Source organism: Cryptomeria japonica, chromosome 7, assembly GCF_030272615.1.
Source record: "Cryptomeria japonica chromosome 7, Sugi_1.0, whole genome shotgun sequence".
Classification (NCBI taxonomy): domain Eukaryota; kingdom Viridiplantae; phylum Streptophyta; class Pinopsida; order Cupressales; family Cupressaceae; genus Cryptomeria; species Cryptomeria japonica.
Genome location: NC_081411.1, coordinates 322,504,190 through 322,523,137, shown reverse-complemented (window position 1 = coordinate 322,523,137; position 18,948 = coordinate 322,504,190). Strand labels below are relative to the sequence as shown.

The 18,948-nt window shown below is 36.7% G+C and overlaps 1 protein-coding gene across 1 annotated transcript in view; it reads left to right on the top strand.

Annotated features, from left to right (window-relative positions):
* The window catches only part of LOC131046695 (F-box protein At4g00755), a 58,124-nt gene extending 41,258 nt beyond the window's left edge, over positions 1-16,866 (top strand). The window contains exons 4-5 of the mRNA XM_057980476.1: positions 15,703-15,821; positions 16,153-16,866. Coding sequence (XP_057836459.1) covers positions 15,703-15,821; positions 16,153-16,543 — 510 coding nt within the window. The 3' untranslated portion in view covers positions 16,544-16,866. The remainder of the gene's footprint in view (positions 1-15,702; positions 15,822-16,152) is intronic.
* Positions 16,867-18,948: the final 2,082 nt, after the last annotated feature.

Sequence of the window (18,948 nt, the reverse complement as noted above, 5' to 3'; positions counted from 1 at the left end):
ACTCCAACTCACGAAGTTGCTTCAAATGTGAAATTCACTCCAAACTCTTCAAACCTGAAGTTCGCTCCAATACATGAAGTCATGAAGTTGTTTCAAACATGAAATCCGCTCCAAAGGTTTCCATCTTGAAGTTCGCTTGTGATTATTAACTCATGAAGTTTAGTCTTGCATGAAATTCGCTCCTCCTTGATTCATGAAGTTCGCTCCCAACCTTGAAGTCATGAAGTTGCTTCATGTGTGAATTTTGCTCCAAATCTCTTGAACCCAAAGTTCGCTAAAAAAGCCTCAAACCTGAAGTTCGCTCCAATTCTTCAACTCCCGAAGTATGAGTTTCGCTCTCAGTTGCGAGATTACGAAGTAGGAAATTCTCTTTGGTTGCTCAACTAATGAAGTATGTTTTTTCGCTCCAATATGCAAACTCATGAAGTTTGCTCGGCATTGAATCCATTCAAGACGATCATCCTTCATTTCTCATCTAACTTTGCTCATGTAGACTTGTGTATGCTCATAGGTGGAATTCGCTCCTAGGATGCAAGTCATGAAGTTCAAACTTAACAAGGACTTAGAGATGAGGCTGATTACAAATGAGTTATTTCATTGCACAAGATTTCAATCCTTGGAAAAAATTCATTTAATTGCTCAAAGTCATACTTACACCACTTCTCAAGCAAAAGACTCGAGGAATTCACTCATCTATCACTAAACATGAAGTGGGCAACTTCAATGAACTCCTTAACTAGACTTCTGATTAGCCAACATGACATGCAAACCCTGTAAACTTACTCACTTCACATTTCACACAAGGCTATTCACTTGACTCCCGGCCATTCTTGATGACCTACACCCTTCGAATGCAAAGGCTAATAGCAAAAGATCCAAACACTGCCTAGAAAGCAGAAAAAAAGTGGGGGTCCCCATTTGTAATGGGGAGATGTGTGAATACCTCACAACACCAATCAACACGACATTGCTTGTTTCTTCACTCACAAGACTAGGCGATTCATATCAGGTTCATTTGGCATCAATATTTCCTTGTATTAATCAGTTATATGCATGTGTCCATGGCTGCCATGTATCTTCAGATTTTCTGAGTAAATCATTGATAATTGCCAAGTGTTTGGGCATTGGTTCGGTCATTGTAAAGAGCACATTTGACTCATAAATAAAGGAGTAAAAGTTTGCATATCATTTGCTCATTGTTTTGTGGTTTCATGCCAACTGTTTGATAAAATTCCAGTCAGCTGTAGGTGTGTGATTTAGTATTCAAATTTGTGTAATTACATTGAAAACTAGCTGCACAATCATCCTAGAGGGTTATGCTATTGTAAAGTGGTTGTTTGCAAGTCACACTTGGATGAAACTTGTGGTTAATGCTTCCAAAACAAGTCTGAAAACTTTGCAACAGTCAAAACAGCATAACACGCAAGTTATACTGCAGTCTAGAAACCGCATAACACGCAGGTTATACAGACTGATAGTTAGAACAGCAGGTTGACAGCCCATTGTTTGACAATATTCTTTTCATATTCAGTCTATCAACAGCAAGGGATATTTCATGCTGCTGCTTTTAATTATTAGTCTTCATCAAAATTGTTGACTTTAGAAACTTGACTATCGTTGCCATTAGACATTAGTAATAAAATAATAGTTAATCAATATGAATTGCTGCTTACCAACCGTATCTTATTAAAAACTGATATTTACGTCCTCAGCAAGCAATGATGCACTTTGTCATGTATCGCTGCCAACTCAGGCCTGCTGCTTTGTCTTTTTTCTTTATCGACTGACATCTAATCACTACTTCTTTAAATCAAATCATTGCCTTATTATTTACTAATGATCTTTGTTGCAATGAATCGCTACTCAAACATTTTCTTTGTAAGTCGATCATTCCATTTCTCTTATTGATCATGGTAATCACTATCACTTTAATTTTTCTGTCACTGAAATCTTCTTCCATTACTGCTGTGGATAGACTGATCATGGTAAATTCTATCCGCTGCTCATAATGGAGGAGGTCATGCATTATCTTAATTTTCTTTACAATCCTCTATTGCTATCTTTATTGTATAATCACTGTGATTACATATTAGCGACTAATATAAATTAGACCTCTTCCTTTGTCTCTAATAAGCTTTGCACACCATACACTCTCATGAAACTTTTAATGTTAGCATAATCGTTCCTTATGATCGCTCCCTTGACATAGGTCGTCAACATGCTCAGTTCATTACAAATATCTTTTGAGTGCTGCATCTAATATGTTTGTAATCGCTGCTATATCAAATCACTTATTTCTGTTCATGGTGGTAATTGCTTTCTCCATCATTAATCACTCCAGTCTTAATCTGAAGTTGCACCTTTCTTATGATCGCAGCCTTTGATCTTTTATCTTTATTAATTGCTTGTGTATTTATCGCTGCCTATATCATTGTCTATGAATAATGATAGCTTCATTTCACTAATCTCATTAATTGCATCACCTGTCTTAAGAACAACTTCACACGCAAATCAATATATCGCTGCATCTTAATTGTTGTGTTGTACGATCGCTGCATCAACATGATTGATCCTCAAAGGATTCTGCATATAATGAAGTCTCCTTATCTTTAGCGCTGCTTATTATGTCTCAGGTCGGCAACAACAATAGTAGTCACTACACATTATAATTGTCTTTAGAGATATTAGTATTGTTGTTTGCAATAATTATCTTGTCTGACATAATTGCTACCATCTCAATTGTGGTATCAATATCTTTTATATCTTTTGAATCGAACCAACTACTTGGTCACTTCTTTTATTGTTATTCTTTGTTTGAATAGTGAAGACTATTGTTGATGTGTTTTTAGGCACATGCGAACACAAAATAAAATACAATAAGTATCTTATCCTCAACAAAATCTCTCGGATGCTGAAGATTAGCTTAAGGATAATTCGAGACGACTCCAAGGTTCATGAATGTAGGGTCACTATGTGTGGATAGGCTTTGTTGGTTGATGTGATTTTGTTGGAATCACAAGGGGACTTACATTCGAATGCTTGAATGCTTGATTTGCTGGAACTTGATCATTTGAATATTTCAATTGGGCGATGCTCTTTGTCCTAGACTAACTTGAATTGAAAAAAAAATGGCAAAAGACGAAAGGTTGAGAGAATCTATTCTAATCCTAAGAATGTAGGAAGATGAGTGAATGATTAGATGGAATCCTACTAAGCGAGGTCTCACCATCAAAAGGAACAAGTTGGCACAAGCTCAGTGCAATCTTCTAAGGACGTTTCTAAGATGTTCGAATCAATACCATCAAACATTGATCACCATTCAAGTTAATGCATAAGCAATGAGTGTAGAATGATTCAAAGTTAAGCTCATAACATTCCAGTTGACCACACAAGGCGCTCTTACAAGCAGCAAGAGGCTAGTGGTATGGATCAGGCGGATTCCACATAAATACATTCAACAAATTCCTCCACTCAATCTAATTATATGAAAGCAAATTGAGAAGTAGAACCATGAGGCTTGTTGAAATAACAAATTTCACCATAACTTCAATGAAAAGAGTATCTCATTTACAAGTCATACCAACAATTCTTCCTTCTCTTAATCTACTCTAATTGCTATTCTACTTACTACTAGCTATTCTCCAATTATTCTCTCACTATTAGCTATCAACTATTAACCTTTACAAATGAAGAGATTGAGCTTTTATAGTGCTCTCAATACAATTCAATGACTCAGATCAATTTGAGATCAATGGCCAAGATTTTACAATGAAAATCCTAATTAGGGTTTGCTACAACAAATTCTCCCTTATCCAATGAGAAAATTACATTTAGAAAGTGTGGACCAATAGATATCTGGGGTAGGTACATTGGAGTTTGTACCATCGCCGGTGAGCTTGATTCATTGAACTTGGATGAATTGATGTGGACCTCATTGATTGGAGGAATGGTGACTGGGATGATGATTAGGATGCCACTTCACACTTTGTAGGTTTGATCTTCTAACTTTGATTATCATCGTGAAGACATTTCTTGATACTCAACATTACAAGCTTGCTCGAAGTAGTGGTGACGGGATGTATCGAGGTATCTGAGTCCTTCCTTCATCCTCATTTGCTTGCCTTGGAGTGATTGTATAACTCCTCTTTCGCACTCTTTTGATCTCTTCATGTCTCCATGGTGCGAGGAAGGTTGAAATTCCTCTTAGGCGTGAAGTTTCTCCTCTCGCACGGTGATGTAGGTCTTACAATCTTTTTGCTTTGCAATCACCATCCTCTCCCACTTGCAAAACAAAACAAACATGATATCAAATACATAATATATAACTTTGATAGTTCTTCTTAGCTTGATATATCTCTTGATTTTATGTGTTTTGCAGGTTTGATAAGAAGATCTAGAGGAATTTGCCTTCACAAAGGAGCACTTTGAAGTTGAGTTTCGCTCGTAGAAGGGGGTCTTGAAATTTACTCCACTCTTGATATTCATTAATCTGCCCTTGTCTTTTGAAGTCACTCACTTCATTGAAATCATAAAGTTGTTAATGTAGATCAAATCATAAGATTTAACATGAAATTCGCTCATGAAGCTTGATTCATGAAGTTGATATTCGCTCATGAAGCTTTTGAAGATGAAGATCTCTCTAGTTGGTGTGCCCATGAAGTTGTTTCTCTCATCTTGCTCACCAGGTTTGTCTTTCCCTTCCAACTTATTAGATTCGCTCATGATTTCTAACTCACGAAGTTCGTTTGGGTGAAGCTTGCTTGTGTGAAATTTGTTCCAAATCCTTGAGTTATGAAGTGTACTTGTTATGAACTTCGCTCTAAATCTCCCAAACATGTCCAATCCAAATTGTCAACTCATGAAGTTGGCATTCATCTCATCAACTCATGAAGTTGACATTCATCTCATCAACTCATTCTTTTATTTCCAATTTTCATTCATGAAGGTTTGAAGGCAAAATTCGCCCCAAATCCCCAACTTATGAAGTTCGCTTCAAAAGCTCAAGTTATGAAGTATAATTTTCGCTCCACTTGCTAAACTCATGAAGTGTAAACTTTGCTCCAAATCTTGAACTGCTGAAGTGGGAGATTCGCTCCAAAACAACAAGTCATGAAGATTGTACTCATGATGTCTTATTTCCATTGCCTTGTTTGCTAAGTTTGCTTGTCTTCTCCAAACATGAAATCTGCTCCAAACTGTTCAAACCTGAAGTTCGCTCCAAAACAGTCAAACCTGAAGTTCGCCCCAAAACAATCAAACCTGAAGTTCAACTTCACTGCAATCCTTCAATTCATGAAGTAAGAACTCCACTCCAATCCTTCAATTCATGAAGTTGTGAAATCGCTCCCAAAAGGCAAGTCATGAAGTTGTTAAATTTGCTCCAAAGTATGAAGTCATGAAGTTGTTTTATATGTGAATTTCGCTCCGCCTTAGTGATTCATGAAGTTCGCTTGAGATCCTTAACTCATGAAGTGTGTTTTTCGCTCCAATGGCTTAATACATGAAGTGTGAATTCCACTTCAAAATGTAAACTTGTGAAGAAGGCAACTTCGCTCCAAAGTGGTGAAACATGAAGTTCGCTCTAAAAGCCTCAAAGGTGAAGTTCGCTCCAAGGTGGTGAAAGGTGAAGTTCGCTCCAAAGTGCTCCAACATGAAGTTCGCTCCAAAGTCCTTCAACATGAAGTTCGCTCCAAAGTCCTTCAACATGAAGTTCGCTCCAAAGTCTTCCAACATGAAGTTCGCTCCAAAGTCCAACATGAAGTTCGCTCCAAAGTCTTCCAACATGAAGTTCGCTCCAAAGTCCTTCAACATGAAGTTCGCTGCAAAGTGCTTGAAGGTGAAGTTCGCTCCAAAGTCCTTCAACATGAAGTTCGCTCCAAAGTCCTCCAAGGTGAAGTTCACTCCAAAATCTGTCAACATGAAGTTCGCTCCAAAGTCTTCCAACATGAAGTTCGCTCCTAAGTCTTTCAACATGAAGTTCACTCCAAAGTGCTTGAAGATGAAGTAAAAACTTCGCTCCTCTCACCCAACTCCCGAAGTTGGAAATTAACATTCCAAAACCCGAACTCATGAAGTTGAAAAACTTCGCTCCAAAACCTCAACTCATGAAGTTGAAAAACTTCGCTCCAAAACCTCAACTCATGAAGTTATTTGACAAGTTAGTCTCTTTGTCAGGATTCATATATGGAATATAACATTTAAGTTATACTTTAAGCTATATTCCATATATATTGTTAGGATGTTTGAGAGTGGTTTCGGACCTCCAGGAGTTATAATGCAAAATCTAGTTTTTGGAGGATTCTTCAATTTTCTAGACAACCAAATTTCTTAGGACATTTCAGGATTAGGATGACATTCTAGACTTAGCCAAATTTTAGGACATTTGAGGATCAGGATCAGGATAACATTCAAGACTTCTTAAGGCGAATTCGCTTGGACCTTGATGTAAGGGACAAGACCTAGGAGGACACTATGCATTCGACCAAAGGTTTGATTTAGCAACTTGAAGTGTGACCGGATAGTACACACACAGAAAAAAAAACCCTAGGAATGATTTAAATAACCCCTAATCACTCAATTGACCTGACCTCTTGAGGAGATCCACCTGGCTTGATGACCTTTGAGAAACTGAATCCCCTCAATGCAAAGGCTAAGGCACTAAAACGACCAACAACAAAACTAAAAGATCTAACCCTAGAAAGCAAAAAGTGGGGGTCCCCATTCGCAATGGGGCGATGTGTGAATACCTCACAACTATTATCTATTACGTTGAAACTATAGTCACGGGGTACTAGATATATGTATATTCTTTCACTTACTTTGACCTGTAGCTTTCTCATCACTTAAAACATTCATCAATTATAGGTAATCTTGAGGAGCCTCTATCCATGTGATGTTTAGTGTCTTGAATATGATCAATGTTGTTCATATCTTGTTCCAATTGTATCAGATTCATCCATAAAGATAATACAAGGAGCTTTCTCGAGGCACAAACAAAACTATTGTCTTTTAAACTTCTTGCTACATATTGACATCAATAACAATATTTCCTCTCTTGACATCAATGACAACATTTCCAACAGATTTACTGTCTTTCGAGCTGTAATTCACTTCACCTGGCATACCATCTATATTTTGTGTTTCCAAATTTTTATTCTCTGTTTTACTTAAAAATGCTGGGCTCTTGTCTATATTCTTCAACTATTTTTTTGGTTGTTTGCTCATTATTTTTCTCACATCTTCATGTTTGTGATTGCTGTAGTTACTAATGCTGCAATTAATTTCTAGCAATGAATTGTTCCCTCAGCTGCTATGTAGTGACCTAAATTGAATGTACACAGGAAATAACCCAGAAAGACTCTAAAAATAGATTTATTTTTTTCTATCTTTATGCAAACACATGCACTCAATGGAAATCTACTCTACCAGCCAAACTATTCATTGTGTGCACCCAGTGTGCAAGTCTGAATGCCTTCGAAACTTCTGAGCAGTCCGTAGTCCGTAAAATTGAATACTATCCTAGACACTTTGCATTTTCCTTCTGTCACTCTTCATCGCTAACTACTTCTTGAGGGTTTCCATCCTCAAGAATACAAGATGAAATGCCTGTAGATTTCCATCTCCAAGTGCCCAAAACTGCTGCTACACCTTGGTAGTGAAAAAGGGATTAGATTTTTAAATGTCAAAAGATATATTCTCCTTTTTCTTAAGTGCTTACCATACTCACAGCTCCCAGTGATCCCATAATCAATCCCCAATTGGTGGTAGTGGACTGACAAATTACTCCCTTAATCATTAGCAGTTAAGTGATGAATCTACCCTCTCAAACACGTGTTACCGTTAAGTTGTTAATGGATGATACCCACAATAACACTCAGTTGCTTCAAGCAAAAAACTCAATTTCTGCTCAACTAGAACACAAAGAGATGCAGCCGCTCCCTTACTGAAGACTAAGCTGCCTTAATCCAAACACATCACACAGATACAGCCATTTCCTAACTGAAGACTAAACCACCTTAATCCAAACACATACATTCCTAACTGAAAACTGAAAGTAACCACAGAGCCATTACTAACTGAAAACTGAAAGTAACCACGGACTTATCTATTTGCTTTATCTATGCTGCCAAACCACTCACTTTGCTTGCTCTCAGGCAAGACAAATCTGGGTGATCTAGAATGTGGCTTCCTCACGAGGCATACCTTTTCACTGCACCAAAAAACTCCAGTCCATACATGGTTTCTCAATCACTTCCCTCTTTTACCAAGTATCTGCTCAGGCTCTAATAGCGACTTTCCTTCATCATCAAGAGGTGGAGGCTCTGCTGAAGGTGTTACCTGCTGTGCCACTGCTTTCTTTAAACATTAAACATTAATGTGGGGTTTGATTTTTGTCTTCCTCATCCAACAATTAGGAGAAAGATCCAACTACTCACCAGTGTGTTGAACTACTCTACAAGGACCATAGATGTGGGGTTTGATTTTTGCGGCCCCTCTTTTTTTCAAACAAGACTTCCTTGAGCTGCAACCGGAGGACAACCATGTCTCCCATCTCCAAATGCCTCTCTGTGCAGTGTCTATCGACATATATCTTTTGCCGATTTTGTGCACATTGAAGCTGACTGCATAGACCTGTCAGAACCTGCTTACTCTGATCAACAAAATCTCCTGCCAAACAACTCATTCGGCTACAGATTAGAAAAGTAGATATGATATTCTAACTGAAATATACGTACTATGTATTTATGTTGCTGAAGAACACTCATTCTCAGTAATCCAGGAGCTCTATATGAAAATGGACTACAAATACCTCAAATATCCTAGGATTCATTGCTTAGAATTTTTAAATCTGTTGCTTGCTAGCCATTCCTCTAGAAATTTTACTGATCGTTTTTGAAAGTTCCTGATTTCTGAATTTTTTCAACCTCCTGAATAAATCAAAATTTTTGAACCTAGTATTCATGCTTATGACAAAATGTGTGAAAAGATAAGGATAAACATAATTTTAGAAAGAAACATGTATTCACTGCTTCTCATTGTTGATGTATAGCTTCGGTCGGAGTTCTCAGGGCCGACTTTGCTTTCAAATGTGTGAAGGGCCGAATCGGCCTTACACATTTAATGTGTCCGATTTCTCATTTCCGTCATTTGTAATGAAAAGACTTGTTAATAAATACACATCTAATAACTGATCACATTGGAAGTCGTGACCCTTGGCATAAGACGTGATTATGAAAAGTCAGGTTAATTTTAATATAACCGATGTCTAATAAATAAGATGTGTTGGTTGAAGCCGACTTTTGGTATAAGTCGTGTTGCTTGATCATGATGTGATTAGGTATATAGATCGGCGCATTCCATCTCCTTTGGCAATTCGAATTGATCATCAAGCAGATCGTATTCTTCCTCTACAGTAGTTTGTGATATACCTACAGCAGTTTGACATACATCTACAGCAGTTTGATAAACATCTATAGCAGTTGTATGCTCACAGCAGTGAGATCATAGACAGTGAGTGGACTGCACTTCTAATACACAGCAGATTGTATACATTCCTCACACTGTGTGAATGTTGAATAGAGGTGTTCAATATTGTAAAGACATATTGTAAATTGATAAATACAATAAGAAATATCATTGCTGGGTTTTTCACCTTCAAGAGGAAGGTTTTCCCAGGATAACTTTTTGTAGTTGTATTTGAATTCTCTATATAATCTGATCATTAAAATTAACATGGTATCAGAGCCACGGTGAAAGACGATCATGATCAGATTCTATACAACCTCTAAGTATTCTCTCCTCTTTCTTTGTCGAGGAGTATCTCTAAGTCTTGAAAATGGTGAACGGTCTTAAAGTCGAAGATAGGCTTGAAGGCGCATCTCACTTCACCTCATGGAAGTTTAGAGTGCTCATTGCACTTGAAGAAAATGATCTTCTTCAATTCATAGAGGAAAAGGATTTATTCGAACCTGAAGATCATGAGGAGAAACTGCAATTCAAGAAAAATGCCATCAAAGCAAAGAAGATATTAATCGACTCCGTCAGGGATCACTTGGTGCCTCTCATCTCCAAGATGACAACTGCAAGAGATATGTTCAAGACCTTGGAGGGTTTATATGAGATTAATAACGTAAGTAGGGCTCTTGCCATGAGACAGCAACTCCACCAAGTGAAGATGGCAAAAGGAGATTCAATCATCACCTATTTCATGAAAATTTCAGAATTGAGAGATCAATTAAGCACAATTGGGGATCAAGTGATAGATAAAGATCTTGTTTTGCTAGCCTTGAATGGTCTGCCTCATTCATGGGAGCCATTTATCTAAAGCATAAGTGGAAGGTCCAAATTACCTAAGTTTGATCAACTCCGTGCAGATTGTATTCAAGAAGAATCAAGATTGATTGCTAGAGGAATTGTCAAGAGTTCTCAAAATGAAGATACACATGTTCTTGCCCCTCAATCTACATGTTCTTGCCACTCAATCGACATGAGAGTTTATACAGACTCTCCACTCTCCCAGTTCAAGCTCTTATTCATGATTCCTCCAGTTCCAGCAAACTCTGGCACAAAAGACTTGGACATCTTCACTTCAGGGCTCTTCCATCTTTGGAGAAGATGGTAAAAGGTATTCCTAAACTTATTCATGTTAATGACGGTACTTGTAAAGGTTGTGCTATGGGTAAAAATATTAAAAGTCCTTTTCATAGTAGTGAAAGTAGGTCTAAAGAAATACTAGATCTTGTACATTCAGATTTATGTGGTCCAATGTCAGTTCCATCCCTAAGTGGATGTTTGTATTATGTAACTTTTATAGATGACTACTCTAGGAAGACTTGGATTTATTTCTTAAGGTCTAAAGAGTTTGATGAAGTCCTAGGTAGGTTTAAAGAGATTAAAGCTATTGTAGAAAATATATTTGGAAAGAAAATTAAAATTTCAAGGTCTGATAATGGAGGTGAATACACCTCGGGTAGCTTTCGTGATTTCTGTATTGAGGCAGGGATTTAGAGGGAGTTCTGTGTTCCTTACAACCCTCAACAAAATGAGGTTGTTGAAAGGAAGAACAAATCTATTGTTGAAGCTGCAAAAGCTATGATTCATGATCAAGACCTTCATATTTTTCTATGGGCAGAAGCCTCTAGAACAACAGTGTATGTTCAGAATAGATGTTCTCATCGGATATTACAAAATATGACTCCTGAAGAAGCCTTCTCAGGTATCAAGCTTGATGTCAGCCACTTGAGAATATTTGGTTGTCCTGTGTATGTTCATATTCTCAAGGACAAGAGAACCAAGTTGGAACCTTTTGGCAAGAGAGGAATATTTGTGGGCTACAATGAAATCTCCAAAGCCTATCGTATTTATATTCCTGGTCAGAAGCAAATAGAAGCTAGCAGGGATGTCACATTTGAGGAAGATGTTGCATTCAAGAAATCAAAGGGCTCATGCATAGAGATAGATGATGAGACTCCTCAAGATATGGATGTTGATAATGCTCCTGAGATTCAAAGGGAGACTACAAAACTTGATATGAGTAATGATCCAATTGAACCTTTGGATCCCACTGATGGGCCTAGAGACATTGTTGTGTCTCGAAAGAGACCTCTTTGGGCGAAAAACACTATGCAGGAAGCAAAACAACTTGCTGCTCCTAGAGGCACATTCAAAGAAAGCAAAAGACCACAAAGATTTTCTAGTTATGTAGCATTAATGTGTAATCTTATTGAGTCTAAACCTTCTAGTGTAGAGGAAGCCGCAAAACAACAAGTTTGGAAAGATGCAATGGATGAGGAGTATCAATCCATTGTCAAGAACAATGTGTGGGATATTGTGCCTAGACCAAAAGGGAAGTCTGTTGTATCTTCCAAATGGTTGTACAAGATAAAACATGCAGCTAATGGTAGCATTGAAAAGTACATGGCTAGATTTGTGGCTCGCGGCTTCTCTCAACAAGAGGGAATAGATTACGAAGAAACATTTGCTCACTATACTTCCATTAGAACCATCATTGCCATTATAGCAACTAAGGGATGGAAGCTGCATCAGATGGATGTGAAGACTGCTTTTCTCAATGGTGTGATTGAAGAAGTCTACATTGAGCAACCTGAGGGGTTCGTAATTCATGGGAAAGAGTCTCATGTGTGTAAATTGAAGAAAGCCCTATATGGTCTTAAACAGGCTCCTCGGGCTTGGTATGAAAGAATTGATAGATACTTAGTGGGTTTGGGTTTCTGCAAGAATGATGTTGATCCAAACCTTTACTTCAAGGTATTCAATGGTGATATGTTGATCTTGGTACTTTATGTTGATGACCTATTTGTTACTGGAGAAGATCATCTCATTGATAGATGTAAGGAGTTGACTTTCGAATTCGAGATGAAGGACTTAGGACTCATGCACTTCTTTCTAGGGTTGGAAGTTTGGTAGAGGCCCAATGGGATTATCCCAAGTCAAGGAAAATACACCATCGATATCTTGAAGAGATTTGGAATGACAGATTGTAAATCTATATCCACACCAATGGAAACTAACTTGAAGAAATTAAGGGAAGTTGCAGCTAGTTCAGATCTTGTGGACCCTACTATGTACATGCAATTGACTGGGTCCCTGATGTATCTAGTTAACACTAGACCAAATATTTGTTATGCAGTGAGTGCATTTAGCCAGTTCATGAGTGAACCTAGACAGATGCATCTAGTTGCAGTCAAGCATATCTTGAGATACTTGCGTGGCACAATTGGATATGGCTTGAAATACTCTTCCAGTATGGACCTAATTCTTGAAGGATATTCTGATTCTGATTGGGCAGGGAGTGTTACTGATCGGAAGAGCACTTTTAGTTGTTGCTTCAGCTTGGGATCTGCTATGATTTCCTGGTGTAGCAGAAAGTAGTCTTCAATAGCTCTGAGCACTGCGGAGGCAGAATACATTGCAACATGTGTAGCAACTCGTGAAGCAGTGTGGCTTCGTAAGCTCCTTGCAGGATTGTTTGGTCAATCATTGGAGCCTAGCATCATACATTGTGATAACCAAAGTTGTGTAAAGCTTTCAATCAATCCAGTATTTCATGATAGAACGAAGCATGTAGAGATTCAATGCCACTATATCTGAGATATGGTACAAAGGAATGCTATTCAGTTGAGATACATTTGTATTGAGGAACAAACGACTGACATTTTCACCAAGCCTCTTGCGAAAGTGAAATTTGTGCATTTTCGAGACAAGCTTGGAATTGTGGAAAATGAAGCTCTTGCTGAGAGGGAGTCTTAGCATCAATGATTACTTGATATGTATTATAATGCATTCTTCTCTGTGAGAGAAGTTTGAGGTGCAAGCCCTTGTCATGCATTCTTCTTTGTGAGAGAAGTTTGAGGTATCGGCCCTTGTTTTGCATTCTTCTCTGTGAGAGAAGTTTGAGGTTCTAGCCCTTGATTCACCCTCTGCGAGTAGGTATGGTGAATGTCATGTGAGAGACTTCATGACTTAGCATTTGTTTGTACTCACCTGCTGGGAATAGCCATGGTGGATATGACTATGCAACTCAGATGTCGAGAAGGATTCCTCCCTAGCTAAGAGGGAGTGTTGATGTATAGCTTTAGTTGGACTTCTTAGGGCCGACTTTGCTTTCAAATGTGTGAAGGGCCGAATCGGCCTTACACATTTAATGTGTCCGATTTCTCATTTCCGTCATTTGTAATGAAAAAACTTGTTAATAAATACACATCTAATAACCGATCACATTGGAAGTCGTGACCCTTGGCATAAGACGTGATTATGAAAAGTCAGGTTAATTATAATATAACTGATGTCTAATAAATAAGATGTGTTGGTTGAAGCCGACTTTTGATATAAGTCGTGTTGCTTGATCATGATGTGATTGGGTATATAGATCGGTGCATTCCATCTCCTTTGGCAATTCGAATTGATCATCAAGCAGATCGTATTCTTCCTCTACAGCAGTTCATGATATACCTACAGCAGTTCGACATACATCTACATCAGTTTGATAAACATCTATAGCAGTTGTATGCTCACAGCAGTTGGATCATAGACAGTGAGTGGACTGCACTTCTAATATACAGCAGATTGTATACATTCCTCTCACTTCGTGAATGTTGAATAGAGGTGTTCAATATTGTAAAGACATATTGTAAATTGATAAATACAATAAGAAATATCATTGCTGGGTTTTTCACCTTCAAGAGGAAGGTTTTCCCAGGATAAACTTTGTGTAGTTGTATTTGAATTATCTCTATATAATCTGATCATTAAAATTAACACTCATAAGTCATTAAATCATAACCCCTATGTTCAATTGGGCACTGATATGGTTCATCGTAGCTATCATCAATGAAAATTATGAATTATAATTTCATATTACAAAACTGAAGTACTGAATATGCCAACTACTAAGGCTATTGCTGGCGCATTTAAGTAATTTTATTGAGTGGGAGCTCCACAAGGCATTTGAAACTTGGTTGTTGCAACTCTCGCTATTCAACTAGACCTAATTTGGCATTATCTATGCTTGAACCTTATATTGCTGGCCTAGAAGGTTCTGCTCCGGCAAGCACTATATATGCTCCAAATATGAGGTGCTTGCAGATCACTTGGTCCATACTTGAGTTACTTATGAGCTTCAAGAGTCATATTCGGGAGTGGTAACTATGTCTAGAACATGGGAAGTAGTAAAATTTATTTGTAGTGGGTAGCCAATAGGTATATGACAAAATATTTCTGTGGTTTAGGGTTTATTTTTTCTTCAACAAGCTAATCATTCTTTTCCATATGGTGATACAATTATGTTTCAAGAGGTTGCATTGTAAACGATCTTTATCTTTTGATGACCAATTTATGATGTGGTGTAGCGAATTATGAAACTAAGGGCAATAAAGTTTTTTTTTTTTCTTCAACAAAAGCTAATCATTCTTTTCCATATGGTGCTACAATTATATTTCAAGAGGATGTATTGTAAACAATCTTAATCGTTTTGATGACCAATTTATGATGTAGTTTAGTGAATTATGAAACTAAGGGCAACATAGATTTTTGGTAAATTAAGAATACCATCATCAAAGGGAGAGCTTTCTTATCAATCCTTCCTTCCATATTTTTGTTTGTTTGTTTTGTTTTGTAGAAATAGTAGGCAGAATGTATTTTTAGATCTCTAACTAGCGATTTACCTATAAATATGTTGAATATTATTCTTTACCGGCTACATACTAATTATTTTTGTTTGATTTGGGATTGGCTTCTGTATGTTTCCCTCATATCATATGATACGTGGGATTTAAATTGGCTATTGATGTTTGTATTTGTCATCCTATAATTTGATTGGCTTGAAAATGGTGGTCTTCTTTTTCTCTACTTGAATTTATGAATCTTATCGAGTCTGTACTTAGTAGGGGAGTGCATGTTGATGACAAAGGTTCCTATACAAAGAGACATTCTTTAAGTGCAATTTAAGAAACTAATGAAATTTATATGTTAGCCTATATGCAACCTTGTGCTTGTGTGTAGTCGCATGCCTTTCACTCTGGTATTCATAATCATAACCATAATCATAACCATAGAGTGGTCTTTCATTATTTTGGATCTTATGAAGTTTGGGGTGGTATGTACCTGGAAATGGACATAGTTTTAGTATGCCTGCAATTTGGTCCGAGTTTGAAAGTTAGATTTTCCTGCACTTATACTTTGCAGGCAGATATATTACAAAGCTTCAAGCTTCCAAGACCAGTCTTGTGCATTGGAGGCATCTTGCAGGTTGAATTGCTGGGTAGAGTTCAGACACAAGAAACAGATAAATTGTATTATATATGGTAAGCAATTAATTTTCCAAGCATTTGAAGATTTAGGCTGGTAGTGTAGGAACAGAAGTGGTAAAAAAGACAATAAACTTTCTGCTTGCTACTTGAAGTGATTTTCCTTTCTGCACTGTAGATTTATCTTTGTGCAGCATGTGCATTCATGAACATAGATATTGCATATTCCTGGATCTGTTTAAAATCCTAATTCCTTTGTACTTAACTTTCCACCTTTTTTTGGAGAAGATCCTCTTAGTCATGAAGTCTATTTAGAACAATAGATTAACTAATTTTCTTGCATTCTATATATGGCATGATCTCCATTTTGTTTATGAACTGCATGCAGTGTGTGTCATGTGCATGTGGTTGGAAGACCTCTTACCTTCTTGGATTTTGAAGCTTTAGTTCAGCCAGAACAGTTTACCCTGAAGCACTCTGAGACTCAAAAGTGTCTTTGTATCGCATCAGAAGATACTTTTGCAGAAGAATATTATTTCTTTGATTCTGAAGACGATGTAATTGATGATGAAGAAGATGATCACTTGGATCCTGAAGACCATGTAATTGGTGCAGAAGAAGATGATCACTTGGATCCCGAAGACCATGTAATTGGTCCAGATGAAGATGATCACTTGGATTCCGAAGATGATGTAATTGGTGCAGAAGAAGATGATCACTTGGATTCCGAAGATGATGTAATTGGTGCAGAAGAAGATGATCATTATGTTCTCTTTTAAATATTCCCACTGCAATTCTCTTTGTTATTTCCCGCAGAGAGGATTTGTATGTGCTTATCTTTATCCTGCTGGGAGAAAATGAGTAAAATCTGATAGTGCACATACCACCTATGTACATATGTTTGGTTAGCACTTTCTGTTGTAGCCAGGTTAAATTAGTAATTGGAAGAGGTGTACGTTTAAAAACTGATAATCATCAATCTGTAGCATGGAACAGAAAGAGCTCTACATTGTCTAAGTGGAAAAAACCATGGGCAAAAAGATATTGTAGAGATCTTTTGGTAATTCGGTCAGCATTCTGAATGGGAGCTTGTTAAGAGTCACTCCTTTTTCTTGTTATGTGTTGTCATGAATTTTTAAGTGTTGAAAAATAGAAAATACTGGTCAAATGTTCATTGAAATTCTAATTTCCAGTAGTGTTTTAATCAGTTTCAAACTCCTCGCAAAATAGAACCGTGATGACGTCTGTCTAGATGTCAAGATTTATGTCATTTTGGCATGGGATTTATTAACTGTCAAATGGTGCATTTATATTGTGTGTGTTTCCTCATGGAGAGGGACAATATGCATCTAAGATTTATGGTAAAAAAGCTCTCTTTTTAGTATGAATTTTATCCGAGTAGATGTCATTGCCACTTGACTCTGAAGTATAGTCTTGTCAAGTTATGTTACCTGTCAAAAGTATGTATTTCAGCTACCTTGATAAAAAGCCTGAACTTGTTTATGGTTTCAAATCAGACGGCTTAAGTCACACAGCTTTGATTTCTAGGTTTCAAGTGTTAAACATCAGCGTCGACTGACATTTTCTAGGCTTAATATTTTGCTTAGTGTGTGATTTAAGGCTGCCTGTTTCAAACAGATTTTGTATGTTGAATATACAAAACGTCATAAGCTGAAATGCTCTTACAAAGTCATAGATTGAAAAGGATAGAGCTTGAATTTTAGCATGATAGGAAATTGAAGCTTACTATGGCAAATCATGTAGCGTCGAAGTTATTCAAACACTTGTACTGTTAAAGTTAAGCTGAGAAGTGGTAGCAAGCTGGACCACTACTTCTCTAGTGATCCTTTACTTGTAAATTTGTTCCCATGCCTCAAGAGATTGAAAACACTGCTGACATTTTGTTAACAATTGCTGTTTTTAAATCTGAAGTTTACGAGGAGTTACGTCCAGATATAGAGAGCTCTCAAGCGGTCCCAATTTGGCTACAACTAGTAGTTTGTAGTTTTCTTTTGAGGATTTTGTTAGCAAATATACACCCATAAGATGACTTATTGTGTTTGGCCTTTGCTTTAATAAATTGGGTTGATTATCATCTCATGTTTGGATGTGGCATATCAAAATGGTTGAGATTATATACAAATTGTAAGTTCATTTGATGGAGAAGAACCCCTTACTTCTGAAATCTAAACAAAAATGCTCCAGACAAGGAAAAAACCCAATCAAATAGAGAGAGAAAAGGTGAGGTGTTATCATTGGAAAGATAGGGCCGTGGGATTGGGTTCATATTATACCTTAGAGCCATCTTCTCTCCCAAGTTCACAATCTTTGTTTCAAAACAATATTTATGACACATTTTAGAGATTAACTTTAGTAATTCCACCTTGAAGTGATAGTGTTTGAACTTATATTTTGAAAAGATTAAACGATGGATGTAATCGACAGTTTGTGTTATAGCACTAATTATTTGTATAAATGATATGTTATATATAACTATATTTCTTTGAAAATAAAGAATAGCTGCTATACACAAAGAAAATTTATTTGTTTTAAAAAAAAAAAAATCTATTTAAAAAAATTAAATATTTTACCCCATCACACTTTTAAATTTTAAAGAGTTAATTACAATTGAAAATGCATATTGAGATATAAAGTATTGGAATCCCTTAAAGAACACATATAAGTAGATTTATCAAGAAAAATGATGTTTTGTAATTTATTTGTAGTACTTTTTTTAATAGCAAAAACAGTGAAATGTTTTGAATTAATTACAATTAAATTTGTGAATATTTTTAGATCTAAAATCTAGTCAGATATTAGATTATAAATATAGTGTTTCCATAGTCCTTAATTGTTTGTAAAGATTTTTTGGATATATTGTGTACAAATATTTTTGTATTGACATTTCAGATCACACTACATGATCCCTCATTAAGATAAGAAATGAATAATAATAATAAAAAAGATTTAGCAAGTATAAATATAGGTGTAGTTAATCTGTTATCCCCCTCCACAATTTTTGTTCATATATTAAAGGTGGACCACTTCCTCAACTTGTGTCTATATGGTCATGTATTGTCGTGCTCTCTTGCACATTCTTGAGACTAGTAGCTTTTTTAGAACTAGAGTTAAAAGGAACAACGCAAATATTAAGCACAATCATGTCGCCAAATTGGCTTTTTCC